The sequence below is a fragment of the Miniopterus schreibersii genome, assembly GCF_964146895.1.
Source record: "Miniopterus schreibersii genome assembly, chromosome: X".
Taxonomy (NCBI): domain Eukaryota; kingdom Metazoa; phylum Chordata; class Mammalia; order Chiroptera; family Miniopteridae; genus Miniopterus; species Miniopterus schreibersii.
This window is the reverse complement of record NC_138104.1, coordinates 103,572,207-103,599,029: the sequence shown is the minus strand read 5'-3', so window position 1 is coordinate 103,599,029 and position 26,823 is coordinate 103,572,207. Positions and strand designations below refer to the sequence as shown.

Sequence of the window (26,823 nt, the reverse complement as noted above, 5' to 3'; positions counted from 1 at the left end):
ATTTCTGGGCTTTGAGCCTGGGATGATCCTATTAATTTTCTATTTCTTTCAGGACTCACAATGTCATTTGGGCCAACTGTAAGTTTGTAAAAAACCAATGTATTAAGGTCATGGGGCAGATAAGTGAGGTTTCTTGTGATGTCAAACTTCAGCCCATGATCGGGTGAAGAAGCATCAGAAAGGCAAGGGTGGGGGGCTCTGGGCCTTCTGGATGCCCTAGAGCCCAGGGAAGCAATGTGTCCCCCAAAGGAGCCATCCTGCTCAGGCCCATCTTTCAGGACTTTGGCAATGAACAGTTGGGTCACAGCAGGGGGACCCTTGCCCAGTATGACTGATTTCACAGATGTTTGGCTGAAGCCCATCATTAAGAATGTGGAGTTTGGCCCTGGTTGGTGTGGCCCAGTGGTTAGAGTATCAGCTTGCACACTGGAGGACCGTGGGTTCGATTCCTGGTTAAAGGCACATACCTGGGTTACAGGTTGGATACCTGGGCCTGGTCTGGGCACGTGCAGGAGGCAAGCAATGGATGTCTCTCTCTCTGTCTGTCTCTCTCCTCCCCTCTCCCCCACTCTGTCTCAAAAAGAAAAAAAAGGAAAAAATATCCTCACTCAGGTGAGGATTTAAAAAAAAGGAACATGGAGTTTGCCCCCCGAGCCCCTTTTCGGTGGGATTCTAGGATGCAGGAGGGGAAGGTGCGTGTTCCCGGGGTCTGGGTCGGGAGCTGCCCGGCGGGTTTGGGTGTGGCTCATGCTCCCGCCTGCCCCTTCCAGAGAACGCCAGGCAGCGGCAGGAGGGCATCGTGAGCAACTCCATCATGTACTTCACGGAGGAGCCCCCCGAGCTGCCGGCCAGCAGCCCGCAGCCCCTGAAGCTGCGCCGCGTGCTGAACCTCAGCCCCTTCACGGTCACGGACCACACCCCCATGGAGACGGTGGTGGACATCTTCCGCAAGCTGGGCCTCCGCCAGTGCCTGGTGACGCGCAGCGGGTGAGTGCCGCGGCCGGGCGCCGCCTCAGCCTCAGCCCTCAGGGGGCTCAGGGACCAGCGCCTGTAGAGGACGGCAGTAAGCGTGGGGCGCGCTTGGAGGAGAAGGTGCCGGGAGCGGTGGGAACCCAGCGCAGGGGCCAGCGCAGCCCGGAAGGCGGCAGAGGCTGCAGGCTGAACTACAAAGGGGAGGAGCTAAAGGAGGGGACTTAGGGCTGCTTTCTACTGCCCAGCTGACACCGGGCTCAGGGAGAAGATATAGCCAGTTCTGCTGTAATGTGACATATACACTCCTCAGAGTCACGGCACTGATCATCTGCACAAATGAGCAATGAAAGCCACAGGGCTCGTGAGAAAAATAGGGTTAGGGGCACAGTCCTCAAAAACTTCATCAGTGACACATTAAAGAAAAAGATGGGAAGGTAATAAAAATGGTAGTACCATTTTGAACATGTTAAATGGTTAAGAAATATATCACTATGACAATAAATACGTTACTTCACCTTGGGAAAGCTCCGAGGTTGGCTCCTGGACATGAGCATTTGGGGTATCCCTGTCCCCAGACGCAGCTGGGTGCAGCTTGCTGCTCTCACCTGCAGTCTCTCGTGGATGAAATCCCCAGAAGCAGATGTGAAGTTTGCATTCTGCTCAGCTTGTTCCCTAAATTGTCAGTGTGTTTAAAACAAGTTCATGCTTTCAACACAAACACCATCAGGGCGCTGGGACGTGGCGGCACCCTGGCACCGTCTCTGCCACAGCAATATCCCTTTGCTTTGTGTTATGCCGGCCATGCAGGCAGCACCACAAAGACGAAGGGTCTTGATGCTGATAGAGGTGCAGTGCCCTGAGGGCCATGCTTTGGGCTCAGAGGCGCACCCCAAATTGCACGGCCTCAGAAACTTGGTGGGAGGAAAAGGTTGGCTCAGTCAGGGTAGCCTGGCACCTAGGCTTGTCTGCCCAGTTCATTCCTTTAGGGCCTGGGGGCAGGAGGTGTGGGGTCCGGGTTATGGAGACATTGATCGCCCGAATATAGCTTAGGCCTCTATAGACTCCAGAGCCAATTAAACTGGACTCCAGTTTAATCCAGCACTTCTCAACCCAGGTGATTTTGTTCTCCAGAGAGTTTGGGTGTCACAACTCGGGGGGAGAGGGTGCTGCTGGCATCTGGTGAGTGGAAGCCAGGGATGCTCCTCAATACCCTACAGTACGCAGGGCAGTCCCCACAACAACAAAGGATCATCCAGCCCAAAATGTCACCAGTGTTGCAATTGACCATGGACTGGATGCCAGAGGATAGCCAGAGAATAGTGAGTAATCTTTACTCTGCTTTCTTCCCACTGTCCTGCTAACAGTGGCACAGTGCTCTGCAAGGCGCTGGATTTGCACACAGGCCCAGAGAACTCCTAGCTGACAGGATAAGTGTGGTCCTCAGCTCTGACAGCAACTAGGAGAAGTCTTGCACATGGGAAAGGCAATCAATATGGAACAAATAAACAAATGTTTCAGGCTAGAGATTTTTTTGCTGTGGCTTTTAAAGGAACTCAGTGGTCTTCAGACTTGAACATGCGTCAGAATCTCTGAGGATTAAACCTCCATGGGAAACCCAGAATGCTGGGCCCCAGCGCAGGTCTGGGGCAGGGGAGGGAGGGAGGGAGGGAGGGGGGCGGAGAATGTATATTTCTAACAAGCCCCGAGGGGCTGCTGCTGGTTGTGGGACCCCACTTTGCAAAACACTGAAGCCCATTTATGTACTTGAATTTCTAGCGCTTGGTGTAAATACTACCGGGATCACTCATGTCGTCTCAAGTGGATTGCAGTTTCTCTTTCCCTTTAAAATAATAATCCAATGTCAGTTATCATTGGAATTTCCAGGGCTGGCAGGAAATTCTGTTCCTAATGCCCGCCCGCACCTCATGGAGCCCCACGAGGTTTTCCTGTGAAGATTTGGGTGCCGAAATTGGCTCCGAATGTTCTGCGAGAAAACAAAATCGCACTCTCTCTCTCGCTCTACATATTTTAAACAAACACAGATGCTGATACGTTAGTGCTGGCCAGGGGTCCTTGTGTGCGGGGCCTTTCATCTCCCCGGGCTGGCGGCCAGGGCAGGCACGTCTTAAGCCAGCGCGCGTTTTTGATTATTCTGTCGCCATGTGCCTTCTTTGCTGGCGGCTGAAAGCCCAGCTCGTCCTGTTGACCAGCATCATCTGCAGGATTTTTCAGGGCCTGGGGTCCAAAGTAATTGTGACACCAGACCAGGAACCAGAGAAGTCTTTGTCCCCAGAATGCTGGTGTCTAGGAAGCCTACAGGGGCACAGAGCGAATTTGGGTGGAATTTTCCATACACAGGACCTAGAAAGGACAAGCGAGCTGGGGAGATGATGTCAGCTTTCCCCAAGTTCTGCTTGGTGGCCTCCCCAGAATAGCTCAGCTGCTTCAATCTGAATTACATTCATGGTCATAGATTGGCCATTTATCAGTCATCGGATTCACTTGAACTGCTACCCAAAGGGGCTGGAAGAGCAAACTCTTGATGTAAATCAAATAAAACATTTCCAGGCACTAATGATCGTTGCTGGATTTGATGCCACCTCCTTCCGGGCAGATGTGCAGTGTCTTCTGTGATAATTATTGTCGCGGGCCAGGGCACAGTTGATGCCGGCACCCAAGGCAGCTGCTGAATTTGTGTGTCCCCAGAACCGCTGTAACCAGCTGGACTGTCAGACACTGTAGTTGCGGTGCTCGAAGGGGAGGCTGTCAGGATGCTTTAGGCAGATGCCTGATCTTTGATGCTGTCTCCAGGGTGAAGATAAGGAAATAAAATCCAGGCTTTGTAGATGGGGGAGGGATGGGGGAGGGATGGGGGAGGGATGGGGGAGGGGTGTGTGTGTGTGTGTGTGTGTGTGTGTGTGTGGTGTGTTATAGTAGAGTTCTCAGCACTTTGCAAACACTTAACAAGTCATATTTTTCAAAGCAACATTGGTTTAACCATCTTACTGAGCATGTGTTTGCCTGAGAACTAGAGAAGGCTCAAAAAGTGTTTAAAAATAAAGACAAGGAGCTCGTCATCTACTAAGGAACATGCTGAATTGTGTTGCTCCCCCACACCCCAAATTCTTATGTTGAAGCCCTAACCTCCAGTGTGACTGTATTTGGAGATGGGGTTTTTAAGGAGGTAATTAAGGTTAAGTGAGGTCATAAGAGTGGGGCTTAATCTAATAGGACTAGTGTCCTTATAAGAAGAGGAAGAGATGGCAGGGATGCTCGAACCGAGAAAAGGGCCATGTGAGGTCACAGCAAAAAGGCGATGTCTGCAAGCCAAGGAGAGAGGCCGCTGCAGAAACCAAACCCACCAGCACCTTGATCTTGGCCTTCCAGTCTCCGGAACTGCCAGAAGCCACCCAGTCTGTGGTGCTTTCTTGTGACAGCCTGGGCAGGCTCGGTCAGGACTCAGACTTGGCTTGCAGATCTAGTGTAAGAGCGTCTTGCTTTATGGGGCGTCATCAGCTGGACTGCATTTTGATAAGTTTCAGAAATGTATTCAAAGTACTATATGAACATGTTTAAAGTCAAGTAGCTCTAAACAGCTAGAATGAAAAACAATTCCTGGCTTTAGCCTTCTTCACCACCTCCTCCCTTCAGGCAGCCCCTTCCCCTCTAAGGGTTTTGTTTTCTTTAATTAATAGACTTAATTTTTTTAGAGTAGTTTTAGGTTTACAGAAAAATTGAACAAAAAGTGCAGAGTTCCCATATTCCCTCTCTTGTTCCTTCAGTTTCCCTTTCTTTAACACCTTCATTGGCATATTATATTTGTTGCCATTGATGATCCAATACTGATAACGTTATTATTAACTAAGGACCGTAGTGTACATTAGGGTTCACTCTTGGTGTTGCATGTTCTATGGGTATTGACAAGTGGAGGATGACATGTACACACCGTTATTGTATCATACAGAGAAGCTGCACTGCCTTAAACATTCCCACCTCCCCACACCCCCGGCAACTGCTGATCTTTTTGCTGCCTCCTTAGTTTTGTCTTTTCCAGAATGTCACAGGATTGGAATCACGCAGCCTTCTCAGACTGGCTTCTTTCTCTTAGTAATATGCATTTTAGTTTCCTCCATGTCTTTACTTGGCTGGGTGGCTCATTTCTTTTTAGTGCTGAACAATATTCTTTAGGGGATGTTTGTTTAAAATAGTTCCTTGCCTTTTTTGGTTTGTTATTTGTGACATAGATTTTTTTGAAGAGTCCAGACCAGTAGGCTCACATTCTGAATTTGTTTGATTGCTTCCTCATGGTTTGATTTGGTTTAAGTAGTTTTTGGCAACATTTCAAAGTAGATGACGTCATAATGTCAGCCTTTCGGACCTTGTTGGTGATAAGCTCCATTACTTGGATGAGGTGGTGATGGCAGGAACCCTCACTTGGAAAGGGACATTTTTCTTTTTGTATGTAATCTGTAGATGGATCCTTTGAGGCCATGTACAATTTCTGGTTTCCAGCAACCATTTACCCAGTGGTTTTGGAGTCCATTGATAATTATTGACTAAACTCATTATTACACTGGGGGTTAAAAAATACTCGTTTTCTAATTCTATTCTGCTTTCTACATTGTTTCTCATTTTTTGGTGTGTTTTAGTCATATTAGGTTTATGCTGTAATAAACAAGTTTGCAATCTCAGTGGCCTGATGTGTCAGGTTTATTTTTCTCCCATGTCATATTCAGTGTTGGTTGTAGTAGGTGTGGGCTCTGCAACACACAGTCATTCAAGGACCCAAGTCTTTGAATCTGGCGGCTCCTAACTCAGTCCCCTGTGACCTCAGAGCCCTTCACTGGCTCCTCTGTCTCTGATTGGCAGCTGAGGAGAGAGTGTGAGGAAATGTGCGGGCAGCCTGGGGCGGCATCTCTCACGTGTATCCATATGCTACTGGCCAGAGCTCGCTCATTTGGCCACACCCAGCTGCAAGGGAAGCTGGGAATGTTGTCTCTCTGTGTGCCCAGGTGAAAAAGGCACTGGTGTTTAGGGAAAGGCATGAGTCTGTATTGCAAGGTTGACCCCTTTTTTCTGTTTTGTTTCTTCTCCAGGAGACTTCTTGGCATCATCACAAAAAAGGATGTTCTGAGACATATGGCCCAGATGGCAAACCAGGACCCTGAATCCATCATGTTTAATTAGAAACAAGATGGCAATTATTTTGAGAAAAATACAACAACTGTGTCATTTCAAAAGAAGTAAACAAATAATATGTTATTATCCTAATGAACGATTCAAAAGTGTTCTTTGAAAGGAAGGGAGGAAGGATGAAAACTTTTGTTAAAAAAATACATCAATGAATAGACATTTTATAGCTTTAACCCCTTAAGAGTTTCAAATTGTGTTTGTTAATGAATTTACTAACTGCTCTGGGGCATGTGGGTGGCTGTAAACAATGGAACACAAATGCTGAATCAAGAAATGTTTGCCCTTCTGTTCAAGGCTGGTGTTTGTGAAGCTTTGAGTCCAAAAGGCAGAGGGGTATTGGTGTGTCAGTGTCCTTATTTATTGGTTCCTGAAGTTTTGCTGCTATGTTACTGAATCAGACTGAAGATATTTGCACTTACTTTGTTGGAAAAGAAGAAATGAAATCCAAACATAGTGAAAGCTGCAAGTATGGGGTCACGCATGACTATCCCATTTCTTGCTCCTGTTCTCAGTCTGTTATTTTGCTTATCCATCAGTTTCCGAACCAACATCAGGATCACCTGTTCTGATGGGTGTGAAGAAGTCGCTTCTCTATGCAAGACCAGCATCTTGGGACTGCCGGACGAACTATTGGAACGTTCAGTGCTGCACTGTGTTCCCTTCTGTGCAAAGGGAGTCATCCTTATTTTGAGAGTGTACACACCCAATCACGGATTTGCATCCTCATTGCATTTGCTTCATTTATTTATTGCTGTGCCTGTGCATTCTTAAATATTGATCAGTCCAGTACTTTCTATGGGATGCATCCTATATGCTGCCAGCTTGTAATAAGTGTGCTTTAATTTCCAGATAGCCTATACAAGAGTCAGAACAGGCTACCCAGTGTTACTACTTATTTTTCCTCTCAGATCTTATTATATACGGCTGCAGAGAGGGTGAGGCATACGAGTTCTCAGTGGGAAGTCCTCCAAATGGATTGCAAGAGAAACACTAAATTGATTCTAAATCTGTTCCATTCTCTTCTCTGTGGGATGCAAAATGCTCAGCTTTAATGTATAAGCATGCACTTTTATACCAGCAATCAAAGCACAGAAGGACAGAGTTAAATCCTAGACGGCCAATTCGAGCATTGGGCATCTTCGTAACGATGCTTTGATTCTTTCAGCCGGGACTCCTGTCTCTTCTGGGGGAAGGAATGGAGCTGCGTTTTTTAGAGCCGCTGCATGAGCTGTGTGAACGAGAGTCACCTGTCTGCTCTTTCTCTTTCGTCTTGTTCTCTTTGCACCGAGTCGTCTTCATCCTTCTCAGTCTCATCACTGGGTATTGATGTATCAGGCGTGCATTTGGCTGCAAATCGTGGAAAGCCCAATGAACAGTGGTGAGCCGCGTAGCAAACCTGGGGCTGGCACTCAGGACTATCTTCATGATGTCATCGAGGGTCCACACTCTTTGGTAATTTTCCCCCACCATCCTTTGTCCTTTGGCTTATTGCCTCATGGTCACAAGATGGTTACTGAACTGTCAGGTACGATGTTTGCTTTCTAAGCAGGAAGAGACAAGTAACAGGTGCAGTGAGAATATCAAGAAAACAAAGCTCTCCAAGAGACGCCCAGCTTTCATCCATTCGCTAGACTTTTGTCACATGGCTCCCCCAGCTGCACGTGAGTCTGTGAAGGACAATGTTTAGCGAGGCGTATTACTCTCTGAACAAGAGTTAAATTCTCTTAATGAGGAAGTGGGGGTTGGTCCTTGGGAGGGAAGTGTTGTCTGCTGTGTTGGATGCCATCATTGTGTCCCTGTCATTGTCCTTCCTGTCCTCTTTACCCTTGCTTGCTGAACCTCTTTGAACATTCTCTTCTGACCTCTCTCAGATGTGACAGAAAACTCCCAGTCAGAATCCATCATTTCTTAGCCCTAATAATAATATTCCTCTTGGATAAAAACTTAGCTAAAAGTGCATTTCTATGAAACCTTCCGGTTGATGTGTTTAAGATATTTGTCAGATCATCCTGACAAACTATGGAACATTTGTTTCTGTAACTGGCCCCCTCCCAAATAATCTCAGCTAGCCAGTTCAGAGTGGAAATGTACTGGTCATTAGTAGAGAACTCCATGTTTGGTCTTATAGAATAAAATTTGTCTCATTCACAGCACATAAGTTTTGAGTAACAGATCCTAATATTGGTATTGTTATTGTGTTTCCATGGAACAAATGCAAGTGAAGCTGGATTTTCCTGGACTTTAAATCCTAAAAAGTCTTCAGGATTGCTTCACATAGTTCCCCTCTTATTTCCACGTGGCCTCCCCAGAGAGTATTAGTCATGGCCTGGATTTAGATAAACCAGGATGCCCTTTTAGCTGAAACAAGGAGCTTCAAAAGGGAGCACGAAACAGTGAAGAGACAGCCAAAGGTCAATGACACCACAGAATTTCCCCCTCTGCCTGTTGAGGCCATGGAGGGGCGAGGGGCCAGTTCACTCTGGGCCAAGGTCACCAAGGGGAGCTGTGTCTTTCTCCCCAGTGCTTAGTGTAGGGATGTCTGTGAATTCATGGGAAAGAATTGAGACTGTTACTTGACTTAAGTAACCTAACCTTGTTTTCCTTCATAAGTTGAACCTCTGGTTTGTTGTGGAGTTCCTCTCTCTTCAACTAAAGGCCAGGCATGTTAAGGTCAGGGATGGGGGAGCTTGGAATGGGGAATGCCAGGGCCAATTGCCTTCCTCCCCTGGAGCCCTAACTCGGCCATGTGGTCCACCCACCCACCAGCCAAACTCCATGGGGAGCGTGCTGCGCAGCTTGCCCACTCCTTCTTGTTAAAAAGCACGTGGGTAGGGATTCAGAAGGTATCTACTGTATCCAGATGTTGAACTTCATCACTTTCCTAGGTGATCTGATGAGCAAGATGCATAGAACTGGGATGTGGAGATGAAATAAACATTTTTCACAGGAATGTTTTTGTTTCCTTTTTCCAGAACCAAAGGCTTTAGGCATTTGTAAAACTTACTGGATTCTTTCTGAATCAGTTTTTTTTTTTTTTTTTTTTTTTAGTGTAAATAAACCTAAATACACAATGGACAAGGCGTTCTCTAACCAGGCACATTGCCCTATCTGTTGCTCTCCCTCTGTTACTAAGAAACTGTGTCCTTGAAGTCAGACACCAAATAAAGTGTCCCTAAAGTGATGTGCGGAGTTCTGGTTTTTCAGCGCATCCCCTGGGAATGCAGGTGTGTGCCTGGCCTGTAGAGAAAGGAACGTGCTAGAAGCAGATCAGCATTCAGTGTTTGCTGTTACTCAGAACCAGGCGATCTCGAGTTTCTTCATTTGGTCTCTCCCAAAGACTTTGCAAAGAAGGGGACAGGTCAGTGGATACATTTTTGGCCTTAATAAGTCAGAGAAACAAAAACTCTGAGCAGTTTGTTCGCTTAGGTGGGAGCTGATTACTTCAAATGATCGGCACATGCAGATGCTGCTCAGCGGTCACTAACAGGTGCTGAGCTGCAGGAGAACCCCGGTTGGAGACCTGAATTACTAATTGTCACGTATGCCTTTGTTTGAATCTCGCTGGGCGGTGCTTTATCGGGCTCGTGTCCAGTGTCTGCAGTGACTTTCGGGAGGGGCTGCGTATCTAACTCAGGGCACGTGAAGCTGGCTCGTTTGCACTGTTGTGGTCACAGCGACGTTTGCGCCGCCCTTGGTGTGCCAGGAACGGGCCTACGTGCAACTTTTACGAGATCTATTCGCGTTTGGTGTTGGAACGACCACAAAGTAATTTTTTTTTATTTTATTGTAACACTGTGTAAACATTGGCACCTTATTAAAAATTAAATATTTGAACTCTATTTTTAAAAATATAGCAAGTACGGAGTCCTCAAGAAGCATGTAAATGGAAGAGGTACCAATTTCACCGCTTTTCCACCGAGAAGAACCTCTGAAGACCCAACTCTGGTGACTGCTGAAGTATCCGGCCAAGCTAAAGACCCAGTCTTCAGATTGTCGTGCAAGATTGTGACATTAGTTTGGTACCTTTAAAACCCCTTGTTCTTAGCCTGGCGGGTGATAGCCAAAAAAAAATTCAGACTGAGGCTATACATTTCCAAGGATGGGGCAGGACCACTGTCCCCAGGCCACCTGTGTTCCCTGTGCACAGAACCTGGGGAGCACAGCTTGGGTAGTGATCTAGCATTCATTCTTTCATCCTCTCAACAGAAAATTTTTATGTATTACTTTGGGAACTATAGGATTTGAATTACGTCCTTTCCCACCAGCATTTGTTAAAATGTGTTTTTATTGATTTCAGAGAGATGAAGGGAGAGGGAGAGAGAAACATCAATGAGAAAGAAACATTGATCAGCTGCCTCCTGCACGCCTCCTACTGGGGATCGAGCCGGAAACCTGGGCTTGTGCCCTGACCGGGGATCCAGTGGTGACCTCCTGGTGCATGGGATGACATTCAACCAATTAAGCCACAGGGGCCGGGCCCCACCTGTATTTTATTTAAAATTTTCAACTTGACAGAAAATTTGAAAAAACAGCAACAAACAGCACAAAGAATGCCTATATACGTTTGACCTAGAAGAGGCAGAGAGAGGAGTCCCCTCTGATTAAGGGAGGGAGCCAACCCCAAGGACAGCTTGGGGAAGATCATCCTCAGCAGAGGGTAGAACAAGTACGAAGATCCTGAGGTGGAAACAGGCCTAGCCTGCTGGAGGTCTGCCAAGGGTGAGTGGCTGCAGGATGTGTGGTCCTTAGGGAGGAAGTGGGGTATGTGAAGTTGGTTTTGTTTTTCCTTGTGGGGAAGGGTAGACACAAGTAGATGCTCCAGAGTCCTGTAGGGCCACGTAAAGACATGGGACTCAGAGGAATGATACGATTTGATTTGCACTGTACACAAACCATTCTGGCTATCGTATAACAGACTAGAAGCTAGGAGGCTATTGCCAATAGGTGAGTTACGATAGAGGGTTGCCCCAGAGTTTTTGAATTCTGGATCTATTTCCAAGATAGAGCCAACAGATTTGCTAGTGGTACATATAAAATGGTACAACTAAGTTGCCAGTTACTGAGATGGGCTAGACAAGGTGAATGGCTGCATTTTGGAAGCGCTACATTGGAGATAATCAGATGGACATTCAAGTCCAGAGTTCAGGGGAATCATTGGGGTTGGAGACATAAATCAAGCCTTTGGCATATCAGTGGTATTAACACCATGCCTGGAAACATCTGTGGTCTAATGGTATCCTAAGAACAACCAACCAACATTCTAACAATTTCAATACTGAGTTTTCAGGGAGTTACACTACGTAGACGACTGCACTGGAATTCCAGCTCCCTTGCCTCCTGGCTGTGTGACATTGTCCAAGGGACTGAACCTCTTTAACCCTGCGTTTCCCCATCTCTGTAGAGGGAGCCACTGCTCTTGACCAGTGGCATGGCTGTGAGAATTAGTGATTCAATCACTGTAAAGCACTTGGCTTGGAATACACCATGCAAATGGTAGATATTATCATATAATCATGTTATGAAGCCCTCCCAGCATCTTTAATTGGAAATTAATTTTTTAAAATATATCTTTATTGTTGAGAGTATTACAGGTGTCCCACTTCCCCCCTGCAATTGACCCCCTCCACTTTGCTCCCACCCTCTCCCCAAGCCTTCACCCCATTATTAACTGTGTCCATACGTTATGCATATATGCATATAACTTCTTTGGTTAATCTCTTCCCACCCTCCACCCCCTTCCCTCTTCACTCTGAAATATGATCATCTGTTGCCTGTGTCAATGTCTCTGGATCTATTTAGTTCGTCCGATTCTTTTGTTCATTAGCTTCTTCTTAAAGAAGACCCTTCAACTTTTCCTGTAGTGCTGGTCTGGTGGTGATGAACCCCTTTAGCTTTTTCTAATCTGTGAAGCTCTTTATTTGACTTTCAGTTCTAAGTGATAGCTTTGCTGGGTAGAACAGTCTTGGTTGTAGTTCCATGTTTTTCATCACTTTGAATATTTCTTGCCACTCCCTTCTGGCCTGCAAAGTTTCTGTTGAGAAATCAGCTGACAGTCGTATGGGTGCTCCCTTGTAGGGAACTAATTGCTTTTCTCTTGCTGCTTTTAAGATTCTCTCTTTGTCTTTAACCTTTGGCATTTTAATTATGATGTGTCTTGCTGTGGGCCTTTTTGGGTTCCTCTTGTTTGGGACCCTCTGTGCTTCCTGGACTTGTAAGTCTATTTCTTTCACCAGGTAGTGGAAGTTTTCTGTAATTATTTTTTCAAATAGGTTTTCAATTCCTTGGTCTCTTTCTGCCTCTTCTGGCACCCCAATAATATGAATGTTGGGCCTTTTGAAGTTGTCCCAGAGGCTCCTTATACTATTTTCATATTTCTGGATTCTTTTTGCTCTTCTGATTGGGTGTTTTTTGTTTCCTCATTTTCCAAATTGCGGATTTGATTCTCAGCGTCCTCTACTCTACTGTTAATTCCCTGTAAATTATTCTTCATTTCAGTTCCTGTAGACTACATTTCAAATTGGTACTTTATTATGTTATCGATTTTCTCAGTTATTTCCCTAATAGTCTGCTTAAACATCCTTATAAACAAAATTCTGAACTCTGTATCCATTAGCTTGCTTGGATCTATTTCATTTAGTTCCTCTTCTAGAGATTTCTTCTGTTTTTTCCTTTGTGACATGTTTCTTTGCCTCCCCATTTTGGCTGCTTCCAGGTGTTTGTTTCTATGTATTAGATAGAGCTGCTATGTCTCCTGGAATTTGTAGAGTGGCTTTGTGTAGTAGGTGTCCTGTAGGGTCCGGTGGCTCAGCCTTCCCAGTCCCCTGAGCTGGGCCTTCTAGGTGCTCCCCTGTGTGGGCTGTTGGCGTCACTGGGAGGAAGTGATCCCCCAGCCAATCGGCTGTGAGGACCAGCTGCAACTGCAGCCAGAGAGCTGCTGTGCTGGAGACGCCCCTATGGAGCAGGATTTACTTCAGTGGGGCTTTGGTGTTCACCAAGTGCGCCCCTTGAGTGTCACTCGTGGCTGTGGTAGGGTTGTAATCCAGTGTGGTTGAGTCTGACCACGGGGTGCACTGTCTCTGAGGCCTCCTGGGAGGTGCAAAGTCAGCCTGTGCCAGTGCCTTGCCCAGGGCCCCCCAGCATGAGCTACTCAGCAAACCGTAGTTGGCTGCTCCTTGTGCTGGGCTTGGAGGAGCCCAGGAGAGGCCCAGCTATGAGCCAATGCAGCCGCCACTAGTGCCAGGCCTGGGGCCACTTATCAAGCCGTGTGGGGCAGCTGCTGCTTGTTTGAGAGATTTTAGGAAAGTCCTAAGCATGAGGCTCGAGAGGCCACTTGCACAGAAAAGCCCCTGGAAATGGCCTGGATGAGCTACAGGCGGGGAGGGCGGGGCCTCCGGGAATCACGGGGCGGGGCCAACGGTGAGTCAGGTGCTGGCGATTCAAACATGGCGCCTGCCCGCCGGCTGTGCGGGGAGGACTCGCCACAGGAGCCACGGCCTCCGCCAGCCCTTCTGCCCGGGAGGAAGCCGCCCTCTGCCTCTCGCCCGGATCTCAGGCAGGTCAGTCCCTCCCCGAGTGTCCCGGGTCCTTTCCGGCCGCTGCCCGGCGCTGGGCTCAGAGGGAGCGTCCGAGTGAGTCTGCGCCGGGCCCTTGAGAGGAGCTGCTGGGGCTCCCGCGGCCTCCGCGACCCTCAGGGACAGTCCCCGCTGGTTTCACAGCCCGGAGTGTGGGGACGTCTCTTCCCGGCCTGGAGCCCTGGGCTGGGGCCTGCTGTGGGGCTGGGACCCCTGCTCCTCCGGGAAACCCCGCCGCCGAGATTCCCTCCCGGGTTTCCCCGCGGCACCGGGTGTGGGCCCGCGGCAGCGTCTCCGGGATCCAGCCCCGCCCCGCCCGCGTCTCCCCCTCCTCCCGTCTCGGTGCTGCTTCAGCTCCCTGGTTGCGGGGCTTCTGTGCAGCCGGATCTCAGGAGGCTCTGAGGGACGGTGGTTCTGTATTTTAGTTGTGATTTTGATGCGGTTGCGGGAGGCGGCTGGGGCAGCTGTGACCTGCGCCGCCATCTTGTTTCTCTCTTGGAAATTAATTTTATCTTCTTAAAGGACATAGTACACTTTAGTTTAATTGTAAGACACGTAAACCTAAACACAGAGTGGGCTAACCAATTGGCTTTGTTTCCAACTCTTTCTGAGGTCATTTTTCCAAAAACCAAATGAAACAAAACAAATAAGCAAAATCTCAGATCTCTTAAGGGATGTAAAAAAACAAAACAAAACTTTCCTCCAACTCCAAATTAATGGGAAATTATTAGAAAAGAAGCCACTTGGTAGGAAATTCTATTTCTCTTTAGCTTTGTACTGGCTTGGAGAGCAGAAAAGCATAAATATACGTAAATATTGAACTCTTGATTAGTTTAAAATTTGGAGCAAGAGTTCATGAAACACTAGAGTGTGTGTAACTTGCTTATTTTCAGACAATGTAAAACCCAATACCCACTACACTTCCAGATGGAAAAATCTCACCGGCATGGTGTTAGGTTAGAAATAAGTCTCATTAGTAAAACTCATGAAAGACCAGCCTTTTGTGGGCATTGGATATTTCCCTTCAGCACAATGTAGTTAAAAAACAGGGGGAGAAGAAACAAACAGGATTTGTCCAAAAGGTGACAACTCGTCAGGTTTAATTCTGGGAGCTTAGCTAGAGCGAACGGAAATGGCCTGGCAGAGAAATGTCTGGGTTGGGCAAGTTTCTTGGGCTTTCATGAATTGGGACAGGACCAGAAACAACTTCTCCTCCTCCGCCTCCTCTTCTTTTTCCCCCTCCCCTTCTTCTTCCTCTTCTTTTTGTTATTCCTCACTCAAGGATTATTTCTTTTCCTTTGATTTTTAGAGAGAGTGGAAGAAAGAGAGATTGATGTGAGAGACACATCAATTGGTTCCCTCCTGCACTGCCCCGGTCCAGGGCCAAGGACTGAACCTGCAACCCAGGTACATGCCCTTGACTGGGAATCAAATCCATGAGCCTCCTGTGCGCAGGCCGATGCTCTAACCACTGAGCTCATGCTGGCCAGGGAAGGACCAGAAACTTCTATGTCTTCTGGGATGACACAGCCAGGGGACTGGCGTGCCTGTTTTTCCAGCTCTCCCAGTTCACTGGTAGTTAATTGGCTAGAAAGAAGCTACTATCTGAGAAGGTAGATAGGGAGCACCAATTTTGGCAGTTTTCTTACAATTGCATTTCATCAAAGAAATGGTTTTTTTCCTTTGGAATGAGCAATAGCAAAGAGCACCTTGTGGGGATTTCCAAACCTCCAAACCCAGGGTTTGGCTCCCAGAACGAAGGCAGCAATTTCTATGTGATTCCAGCGTTTGTTGTGGAGCACATATGTCAGAGATTAAACAGCCGTCCGCAATCCAAACAGATTCTGTCAGAATGGAAAGCACATACATAAATTCTCAGCGTGCAGGATGCCTGACAGGTTGCGTCCAGAGGGTGCTTGCTGGTGGTGGAACATTCCTGCCTTCTGCAGGCTCTGTGTTTGTTTCACACACTCACACCCACTCTCAGTGCTTCCACCTGTTCCCAGCAGATACGAACCAAGCGGAAATCAGAGCTGGCTTCCTTTCCATGAACAGGTTTCCTTTTTGCACATTTCTCCAACTTCAGCCTGTCCCCAGAAAGACCAGGTCCTTTCCAGGAATGGCTGTAGGTGGTTTGCATGATCACCTACGAACCTTCTCGAGGGCATTGCCCAGCGCCCAGCTGCTCCATGCATAAGAGTCAAGGTCTCAGTTAGTTATTAAAGAGGGAGAGCCAGCAGGTCTGCATGCGGTGGGGATGCACTCCCAGAGGGCTTCCAGGAGGCAGTGCTTCTGCAGGATGCTGCTAGGTGCCTAAGGAAAGGAGTGGATTGTGTGGCTAACTAGACTGATAAGTTTTATCTCACAGGACTGGGCTTACAAAGGGAAGCCCAGCTCTGGGGCTGGGAGTGTGAGGGTTCAGAAGTTCTGGCTAGTTTTCATGAAGCTGGGTGAAAAGCCTTGCTGTTGGGCAGAGACAGAGTGGGGCATCTAAGGCCTGGGGACAGGCTTTAGTGTGTCTGGGTGGCTGGGGAAGAGTGTCCCCGACTTTACGCAGAAAGCAACAATTTAGGGGAGAGTGGACATTTGTGTGGGTGCACATCTTGCACCAACTGGGTATTTCGAAGTGAACACCCTTCGGCTCAGCTGCTGTGTGATCAGCCTTGGCCCCCTCCTTCGGTGGTCTTTGCTTGTTACATCTCATAAGAAAGATTCCTGGCTGCTTTCTTAAGTCACCTTTGAACATTTCTGTGTCTTTATTGAAGGTTTGGAGACGTGGTTGGCAAACTACAGCACGCAGGCCAAACCCAGCAGCCACCTGTCTTTGTAAATAAAGTTTTGTTGGCACACGGCCACGCCCATTTGTTGCTGATTGGTCTGTGGCTGCCTCTGACTGACAATGGCCGAGTTCAGTAGTTGCAACAGAGTGCTGCACAGCCTGCAAAGCCTGAGATATTGACCGTCAGCCTTTACAGGAAAAGTTCGCTGACTCCTGGCTGGGTAGCTTAAGATGGGCAAACCACTGGCTCGCCCTCAGGGCTAATTTAACTTCCTTTCTGAGACTGGATGGAAAATATGAAGAGCTTTAAAAACAGAAGTGAGGGAAGACGTGTGTGTTGGTGGAATAGAATGAAAGCGTTCAAATGCTTCTCTATCTTCCAAGTTTCTCCAACAGCTTAGCCTGTGCCAGAAATCTGTCCCGACTTTGATATTACAGAGGCACTGGTGACCTCTGTTAAAATTTAAATATGCTTTCTGTGAGGAAGGTACCCCTAACCTTTGACTGGGACTTTGTTACTTATGAAGGGGTTTTCATATTTATTTGTGTTTAGGCCTCTCAGTGGTCCTGGGAAGTGAAAATGTTGGTACCCATTGTTCAGAGGCTGAGGATCAGAGAGGTTTCACAGCTCGCCGATGCCCTGGGGCCATGCCTGACATTCTCATTCAATCCTGCTGCGTGGGGTGTGTGCTCAGCTTTGAGAACCCCCAGCTTCTGGGACTCACCTGGTGGACACAGCCAGGTGGTAGTCCGCCTAGAGCTCAAGCTTGGCTCTTCTTGGTGCCTTTAAGTCCAGGAACTTTTTCCTACAATGTGACAACTCCCCGTAGCTCAGACTAGTCTCTGAGTCTAACTGGTTGGCCTAACCCAGTGGTTCTCAAAGTGTGGTCCCTAGAGTAGCAGCAGCAGGGGTCAGCTGGCAGTTGGTTAGAAATGCACGTTTTTCTGCCCCACTCTGGACCTAGTGAGTCAGAAAGTCTGGGGCCAGAGCCCAGTCTCCCGAGTTTAACAGCTAATTGGGATGTAGCTTAAGTTCAAGAATATACACCTGAAACAGGCCTTGCCTCTGGGAAGTTAGCCCTGGGTGTAGGGGGGCAGAATGAGTATGAGAAGGATGGAAAAGGTAAGAATCCGTGGCCGCTGGCGAAGTATGAAAACATCGGGCAGCAGAAAGAAGAGGTCTCGCTGGCACCCCAGGGGAGCCTCAGCTAACTTGCTTGTACCTGGGGCACCCAGGCGTTAGCAAGAATTCATGAATTGCACACTGTGGGGTTCTTCGGTTTTGTTTCCTTTATTGTTTTTTAAAGTTTCAGGTTTTTCTGAATCAAGCACTTTGTGGAAACAAACATTCTTGTGTGATTAAATGAGCCCCCTTCTGCTTGGAGCCAAAGTTACATTCTTTGCTTCCAATCCAGCCCAGGTGCTCCTTTTAATTGCATTTCGTATTCAATTGTGCAGCCATCCCTTTCCCAGAGCAGGCTGGGCCCCTAATCACTCCGGTGCCTGTGCCCCTGCAGCTGGAACTTCAAAGGCCCCAGAAGTCATATTGTAACGTGAGCTCCAAATTGTCCCTGCAATGGAACACAGAGAGGCATCATCAGTCAAGGCTCATCGAGGGGAGGGGACACCTCGGTGTGGCATGGGGGTGAGAGAATCTGGCCTTGTCCTCAGTCCTTCTTCCAGCCTCCCCTCCAAAACATTGCCATTCCCAGTGTGAGAACCGCACCGAGACATGCATAATTCAAGGCTGCGCACTGGTCGCCCAGAGCGAGGGGACAGACGTGCAAGCTCCGGGGAAGAATGTTTGTTTCAACCAAACATACACAGCACCAGCTGCCAAGGGGAGAAGAAAAGCAGAGAGGGGGCCTCCCGCAGACTGACATGGGAAAGGATAAACAGTGATTGCAGACTCCAAGAAAGGGCTGTTGTGGGGGAAATAAACACCATCTGAACTGGGCATGTTTGTGCAATTACTGGGCCTCAAGATGAGAACTGCCAAGCACATGCTGTTTCCAGGATGGGCGGGACCATGTGCGCTCATGACGGTTTCAGGTCTGCTCTTGGACATTCATGTTGGACTCTCAGAGTTCCCGAGAGCAGGCCTTGCTTTACATAGTAGCTTAATTTTCAGTTCTAAAGTGCAATCTTTGGAAGCAGATGTGATAACTTGGACTTCTAGTTTACTTCTTCAGATCGGAGCTAACATGGAGTATTGATATCTAAAGTGGGAATTCTGAAAACTCGGATTGGGTGGTCAAATCTATGAGCTTCTCAAGGTCAAGGAGGTATGTCCGCATTGTCTTCAGTGTCAGTTTGAGTATTTTGCATGTTGATGGTAATTGTTACATATTTTTGCAGAATGGATAAGCACTGAAAACCTACTCTTTAGTTGTGATTTTTTAAAGAATAAGTCAAGAAAATAATCCTGGCAGAGTTTTCTGGAGACATTGAATGTTTCCTCACAAGAGACAGATCTGCAATTGTGTAAGATGTCACAAAAAACAGTCCATGCCAAAAGAAAATGGTAATCGGCTGGGTGTTTCATGGCCTGAGAAGGGTTGTTCAGCTGAGAGATCCTGAGCTTCGGAAGACAGACTGTGAAAGAAGACTCTCCAAGCCCTGGTGCACCTTTGATCAAACTGATCCTGTGGAGACGTGTGGCAGGCTGTCAATGCCACAGAGACTGGTGGCTCAGGAAGTCCATGCCTGTGACTTTGCTGAACATGTCACATCAAAGGGAAAAGAAATGGCCCACTGACTGGAAATGCTTTTGGTGTTCAGTGTTGAGAAAGCATAGAAATGAGATTAAATTTCAGTATTTCTGGATTTGGTTAATAGATTCTCTCTTTTAAATATAAGAAAGTGATTCTGTTTACTTAGTAGAAAAGTATCCAGCAGGTGCATCTAATAGCCAAGTCCGTGGTGGGGAAATAAAAATATACCTATAGATAGAAAGAGCACAGAAATCTTTAGAGAAGAGACATCCAAGACAGCTGAGTTCACCAGCTCAAAACTCTCCCAGGGAGACGCTGGGTTGGTGGCAAATCCCGGGATACTGTTTGCAACTCGAACCCTTTCTTGAGGGTTCAAGGAGGCGGAAGCAGAATGGTTTGCAGCTCTGCGCCTCTAGCTGTGCTTTCAAAGCGCCCATAACTTCTATGTTCTCACCAGATTGGTGTGCTAATTCAAGATTGACTTTCAGTCTGGATAAGAATAGCAGATATTTCCTGAACACTTTACTCTGCCAGTCAGACTCCAGGCTGAGCACTTTTTTAAAAATATTTTTTTATTGATTTTAGAGAGAGAGGGAGAAGGAGAGAGAAATATTGATGTGGCAGTGCAGTATCGATCGCTGCAGGGATCAAACCTGCAACCTGGGCATGTGCCTTGACTGGGAATCGAACCAACAACCTTTCAGTGTACAGGACAACACCCAACCAACTGAGCTATACCTGCCAGGGCGAAGTTGAGCACTTTTTCCATTCACCACAGTTTTGAATACTCACTCTGAGCTCAGTAGGCCATGGCTCCCCCATTGTACAGATGAGGACTGTGGGGTAGGGAGGTTTGGGGGCTCACAGGAGCTCCATTAGCTAGAGCATGGCAGAGCTCTACTCCTAAACCAAGCAGCCTGATTGTTGAGCCCACTTCTAACCAGCAACCATCCTGTCACCCTCTTTTTGGAAATGGCCTACTATTTCCCCAGAAATTGAGCTGAAGTCAGCATCTCGATTTAACTGGTAGTGGAAAAGGCCAAGAGTCAGAGCTGCCCCTTTGTGTATTTTCTCCCAGAAACATGCCTTTGTGAAGGAAAGACCTCCTGAACATGTGATGGGTGCTGAGTTCCAGGGCGCTGGACTTGACCTCCCCCCTTGCTATCAAGTGATTACAATTCTCTTAATGTTTAGTAATCAAAACAGGTTAAAAAGGGGTCCTGCCTGTGTCCAGTGGTGCTTCGAAGAGAATGTCTAATGATCAAAGAGAAAGGTACTGGTTATTTCCACATTTCAACCCCCTCAATGCAGTTGCCTTTCCTATCTGCCCAGTAGGTCGAAGGTCTTGACCTGGGTTCAGTTGGTGTGACGACTGGCTGGCATTTATCTCCCTGTTCGATTGGAAGACTTCTTCCCTTTAGATTTTGGAAGGTGTAATGCTAGCACAGTGGTTCTCAGCTGGGGACAATTCTTCTCCTTAGGGGACCTTTGGCAATATCTGGAGACATTTTTGCTCATCACACCTAGAGGAGGGAGCTCCTGGTGTCTAGTGGGTCATGCTCGTTCAATGACGCTGCCTTACCAAACTAACACCAACTGGGGGCTTAAATAACAGAAATGTATCCTCTCACATTTCTGGAGGCCAGAAGCCCGAGGGACATTGGCAGAGTTGGTCCCTTCTGGAGACTCTGAGGGGAATTCGTTTCATGCCCTTCTCCCAGCTTCTGACAGCAATCCTTGGCATTCCGTGGCTTGTGGCTGCATTGCTCCGATCTCTGCCTTCACTTTCATGTGGCCTTTCCCTCTATGTCTCCCTTCCCTTTCTCTTAGAAGGACACCTGTCATTGATTTTAAGGCCCACCCTGAATCCAGGATGATTTTGTCTCAAAACCCTTCACTTAATTCCATCTGCAAAGGCACAGTTTCCCAATAAGGTCACGTTCCCAGGTCCTGGGGGTCAGGATTGGGACATACTTTGTTGTTGTTGTTAATCCTCACTGGAGATATTTTCCATTGACTTTTAGAGAGAGTGGAAGGGAGGGAGGTGGAGAGAGAGAGAGAGAGAGAGAGAGAGAGAGAAACACCTACGTGAGAGAGACACACTGATTGGTTGCCTCCTGCATGCACACTGACCAGGGTTGGGGATAAATTTGCAACCCAGGTACGTGCCCTTGACCAGGAATTGAACCCGAAACCCTTTAGTGCATGGGCCGACACTCTAACCACTGAACCACACTGCCAGGACTTGGACATACTTTTGTTTGTTTGTTTATTTTTGTTTAAAATATTACAGATGCCCCTTTTTCTCCCCAATGACCCATTCCACCTCATCCCAACCCCCTCCCCAGTCCCCCTCCCCACCATTGTCTGTGTCCTTGGGTTGTGCATATATGCATATAAATTCTTTGGTTACTCTCTCCCCCTCCACCCACCTGCCCTCCTCCATCCCTCTGACATTCGTCAGTCTCATCTATGCTTCCATATCATTGAGTCTATTCTGTTCATCAGTTTATTAAGTTCTTTATATTCCACATATAAGCGAGATCATGTGATGTTTGTCTTTCTCTGCCTGGCTTATTTCACTCAGCATAATACTCTCTGGGTCCATCCATACTGTCCCAAAGGGTATGAGATCCTTCTTCTTTACAGCTGTGTAGTATTCCATGGTGTATATGGACATACTTTTTGAAGGGGACACAATTGAACCCACTTTATGAGTAGAAACCAGGGATGCTGAAACCATCCTACACATCACAGGACAGCCCCGCCATAAAGAGGTGGAGGAAGCCTGCTCGGCTGTGACTAAGAAACGTGATAGTGGCAGGGAACACCTTTCAGTTGCTTCCAGTTCTTCAGCCAGCTGTCACGTGCAGTGCAACCCAGCACAGGCAATGCAAGCAGATGCCAGCTGTCACTGTCCTGTTCTGGAGTACGAATGATCATTTCCAATGAGTGGAGGCCATTTGTGCCCAGCAGGTGGCATTCAAATACCCAATATAACCAAGGGTGGTGTGCAAATGACTCAAAGGGTAAAGAATGAATGCATCTTCAGAACTGTGTGTGTTCTGCTATACTTGTAATATATAGCTTACATTTCTTTTTTGAATACTTATTAAGAACTTCTGATTTTCCAACATAGGCTCTTGAGACTTCCCTTTTCTCTATCCCCTCCTCACCTTCATGATTAATCTCTTGGAGAAAATATTTTATAAAAATTTATACCAGGAGTCTCACGCTTTTCCTGTAAAGGGCTAGGTAGTAAATATTTCTGACTTTGAAAACTAAGAGGCAAAATTGAGGCTATTGTGTAGGTTCTGATGTAACAAGAAGAGTCCTGCCCCACCCTGCCCCACTTGCCTAGGTGGCTGGTCTTGGGTGGTGGGCAACTTTGTACTCAGTACCATCTGCTGGAGACCTCCAGAGGAAGAGTGACCAACCCTAGGGTTGGGGCCTGGCATGAAGTGGAACAGGGGAGTAGGAGAGGGTTGGGGGGGGGCACACTGCCCTGATCAGTGACCTCAGGTCCCAGCACACTCCTCTCTCCTCCTGAAGAGCCAGGCTATCTCAACATGGGAAGCTGGCTGGAGGGTCCTGGGCTACTCGCTGCTCCGCAGGTGCCAACAGCAGAGGCCCCAATGTGTAGCTGGCAACCAGTATGGACCCTAAGCAGCAGCCACTTCTGGGAGCAGAGGGGGAAATTGGGGTGGAGGGTGATGCCCTGGCTGGTCTCCTGGATCACAGTGCTAGCTTGCTCTGTGGGCCACACAAACATAGGCGGTGGGTTGGATCTGGCCCGTGGGCCATAGTTTGCCATTCTCTGGTTTGACCTTATGGCAGATACTCAATTAGTCATTTTTGGCTTGACAAAATATATGCCTCATTTGCAAAATCATGATGTTAAATGCAGTAAGAATCATGTGACACCTTATGCTAAGCTAGCTCACGGACTTTATAGATCATACATCAAGGCTGAGAAAAATGGGCACTGCAAAGCTTCTTGCAAATGAGTGTGTGGGCCAAGGAGATACCCAGAATCAGGGAGGTGAATGGAATGTTTTTGCTTTTTGCCTCTTGAAGTTTAGCTTCTCCCCTCCTCCTACATCCCCAACCATCTTTTTAAAAATATATCCTCACCTGAGGATATTTTTTCCATTGATTTTCAGAGAGTGGGAAGGAGGGAGGGAGGGAGGTAGAGACAGAGGAGAGAGAGAGAGAAACATTGATGTGAGAGAGACAGATGGATTGGTTGCCTCCTGCATGTGCCCTGACTGTGCCCGGGGATCAAACTTGCAAACCAGGTACATGCCCTTGACTGGGAATTGAACCTGTGACCCTTTGGTGCTCAGGCCAATGCTCTAATGCTGAACTACACTGGCCAGGGCAATCCCCACCCATCTTATTGGAGTACATATCCTGCAAAAATGCAAGCACTAGGGCTCAGATTTGATTCCTTCTTGTGCTATATAGTTTAGTTTTGGCAAACTAATGTTACAGGAATGGTGAGCAATGAATTTATCTTGTCTTTTACTATATAATCCTCAAAGGCAAATATTGGAAACAGTAGGTTTGGAAAGAATGAAAGAGCAGAGAAGGCCAGCATCCGAAGTTTCAAATGTCACAAACCGTGTGCTACACGTGCCGACCGTCTGGCATTTGCAATATGGACACGTTGGTTAAGACAAAATGCCTTCCTCGTCAAAGCCCCAGAAAATCGTCTGCTATCACAGTAGCGACCGCTGTCAGCAACTATTCTTTCCTTGCTTAGAAATGTCATTAAAATGCCTTCTCAAAAATCAGCTGTCACCTCCCATTTGATTCAGCTGACCTCATGCTGTATCCTGCTTCCGATGTGCACTTCCCAATCCTCCCTGAACCAAGTATGAGCAGGTTTGTGGACTGGCAGGTCTTTCCCACCCCCTTTCACATCCCTCCTGGTGCAGTTTGAGCATGATTGCAAAGCCTGGGGAACTTTCCTGAGTCCTCTATTGTGCACAAATTCAGAGCGAAGTAAATTTTAGGCCTGCTGCTCTGCCACGGAAGTAATCAACAACCCCCAGAAACTTGTGGAAAAATGGGAGTTAGAAGATAACAAATGAGAGGATTTAGCCTAGGAAAGAAGGCAGGAATTGGGGTTCAGACCTCCCAAATGATGCTCCTGCCTTGGTCAATAGTCTTTAGTGATCTGAGTGGCACCGACAGGGGAACTATCTCAGCAGGAGACTTGATACTCAGAGACTGGCTGAAGATGCTAAAAGGGCACGCTGCCACCATCACCCATATCCTTGCTAATGCCTGGACAGATGGAGTTCGGACGCGAGCAAAGGGGCACTCAACCAGGGTTCTGCGACCTCCTGGATTCTTCTTGACCTTCTGAAGCACCTGAAATTTTGCTGCTGAGATTTCTTCTGGGCTTGTGTGACACACTGAGATGAACAATGTTCTCCTCCAACCCGTAAATATGGGGCTCGCAGGGCTCCCGCTTTGGCCTTCTTGTCTGTGCAAGCTCATCCAGGCTCTCAGTTTTGACCATCTCCTCTCCATCCTGGCCTTGACCTATCTCTGGAAATCCAGACGGGTTTCTCTAACTTCCTGTTCAGATAGAGCTGGAGATCCCTGAGGTACTTCAAATTCAATGTACTGTTTAAAAGAGACTTTAGATTCAAAACCTTGATAGATTGAAAGAGTTCGCATCTGGTTGTATGTGGGAGAAAATGGATGGGGAAGGGCCATCAATGATGCTTCACCTTACTGTGACTTTACTCCTATGTTTTCTTCCAGGATTTTTACAGTTTCATGACTTATGTTTAAGTCTTTTATCCATTTTGAGTTTATTTTTGTGTATGGTGAAAGTTGATGGTCTAGTTTCATTTTTTTGCATGTGCCTGTCCAATTTTCCCAGCACCACTTATTGAAGAGACTGTATTTACTCCATTGGATACTCTTGCCTACTTTGTCAAATATTAACTGACCATAATGGCATGGGTTGATTTCTGGGGTCTCTGTTCTGTTCCATTGATCTATATGCCTGTTGTTGTACCAATACCAGGCCGTTTTGATTATAGTGGCTTTGATTACAGTAATACAGTTTGAAGTCTGGTATTGTGATCCCTCCCACTCTGTTCTTTTTTCTCAAGATGGCTGTAGCTATTCGGGGTCTTTTTTGGTTCCATATAAATTTTTGAAATGTTTGTTCTAGCTCTGTAAAATATGCTGTTGGTATTTTAATAGGAATTGCATGGAATTCATAAATTGCTTTGCGTAGTATGGACATTTTAATGATATTAATTATTCCAATCCATGAGCATGGTATATTCTTCCACTTGTTTAAATCTTCCTCTAGTTCTTTTTTCAGTGTCACGTAGTTTTCCAAGCACAGATCTTTTACATCCTTGGTTAAGTTTATTCCTAGGTATCTTATTTTTTTAGTTGCAATGGTAAATGGTATTGCTTTTTTAGTTTCTCTCTCTGAAAGTTCATTGTTGGTGTATAAGAATGCCATTGATTTCCAGATGTTGATTTTGTATCCAGCTACCTTGCCAAATTTGTTTATCAAATCTAGTAGTACTTTGATGGAGTCTTTAGGGTTTTCTATGTACAATATCATGTCATCTGCAAATAATGACAGTTTTACTTCCTCCTTTCCAATTTGGATACCTTTTATGTTTTCTTCCTGTCTGATGGCTGTGGCGAGGACTTCCAGTAGTATGTTGAATAAGAGTGGTGAAAGTGGACATCCCTGTCTTGTTCCTGCTTTTAATGGAAATGGTTTTAGTTTTTGCCCATTGAGTATGATGTTGGCTGTAGGTCTGTCATATATGGCCTTTATTATGTTGAGGTATGATCCCTCTATTCCCACTTTGCTGAGAGTTTTTATCAGAAATGGGTGCTGGATTTTGTCGAATGCTTTTTCTGCATCTATTGATATGATCATATGATTTTTTCCCTTTGTTTTGTTTATGTGATGTATCACATTTATTGATTTGCAGATGTTGTACCGGCCTTGCATCCCGGAAATAAATCCCACTTGGTCATGATGTATGATCTGTTTAATGTATTGCTGGATCTGCTTTGCTAGTATTTTAGTGAGGATTTTAGCATCTATGTTCATTGGGGATATTGGCCTGTAATTTTCTTTCTTTGTAGTATCTTTATCTGGTTTTGGGATTAGGGTGATGCTGGCCTCATAAAAAGAGTTTGGGAGTTTTCCCTCCTCTTGAATTTTCTGGAATAGTTTGAATAGAATAGGTGTTGATTGTTCTGTGAATGTTTGGTAAAACTTGCCTGGTCCAGGACTTTTCTTTGCTGGGAGGTTTTTTTTTTATTACTGCTTCAATTTCATTAGTTGTTATCGGCCTATTCAGGTTTTCTGCCTCTTCTTAATTCAGCTTTGGAAGGTTGTATGCTTCTAGGAACTTGTCCATTTCCATGTTGTCTAATTTGTTGGCATACAGTTGCTCATAGTATTTTCTTACAATTCTTTGTATTCCTGTTGGGTCAGTTGTTATATCGCCTCTTTCATTTCTGATTTTATTTATTTGGGCCCTCTCTCTTTGTTTCTTAGTGAGCCTGGCTAAAGGTGCATCAATCTTATTTA

The 26,823-nt window shown here is 46.6% G+C and overlaps 1 protein-coding gene across 5 annotated transcripts in view; it reads left to right on the top strand.

Annotated features, from left to right (window-relative positions):
- Positions 1-9,345, top strand: part of CLCN4 (chloride voltage-gated channel 4) — a 52,477-nt gene extending 43,132 nt beyond the window's left edge. For all 5 annotated transcript variants that reach the window (XM_081124841.1, XM_081124843.1, XM_081124842.1 and 2 more), the window contains 2 exons: positions 771-987; positions 6,069-9,345. In XM_081124841.1, the coding sequence (XP_080980967.1) occupies positions 771-987; positions 6,069-6,159 (308 nt within the window). In that variant the 3' untranslated portion in view covers positions 6,160-9,345. The remainder of the gene's footprint in view (positions 1-770; positions 988-6,068) is intronic.
- Positions 9,346-26,823: the final 17,478 nt, after the last annotated feature.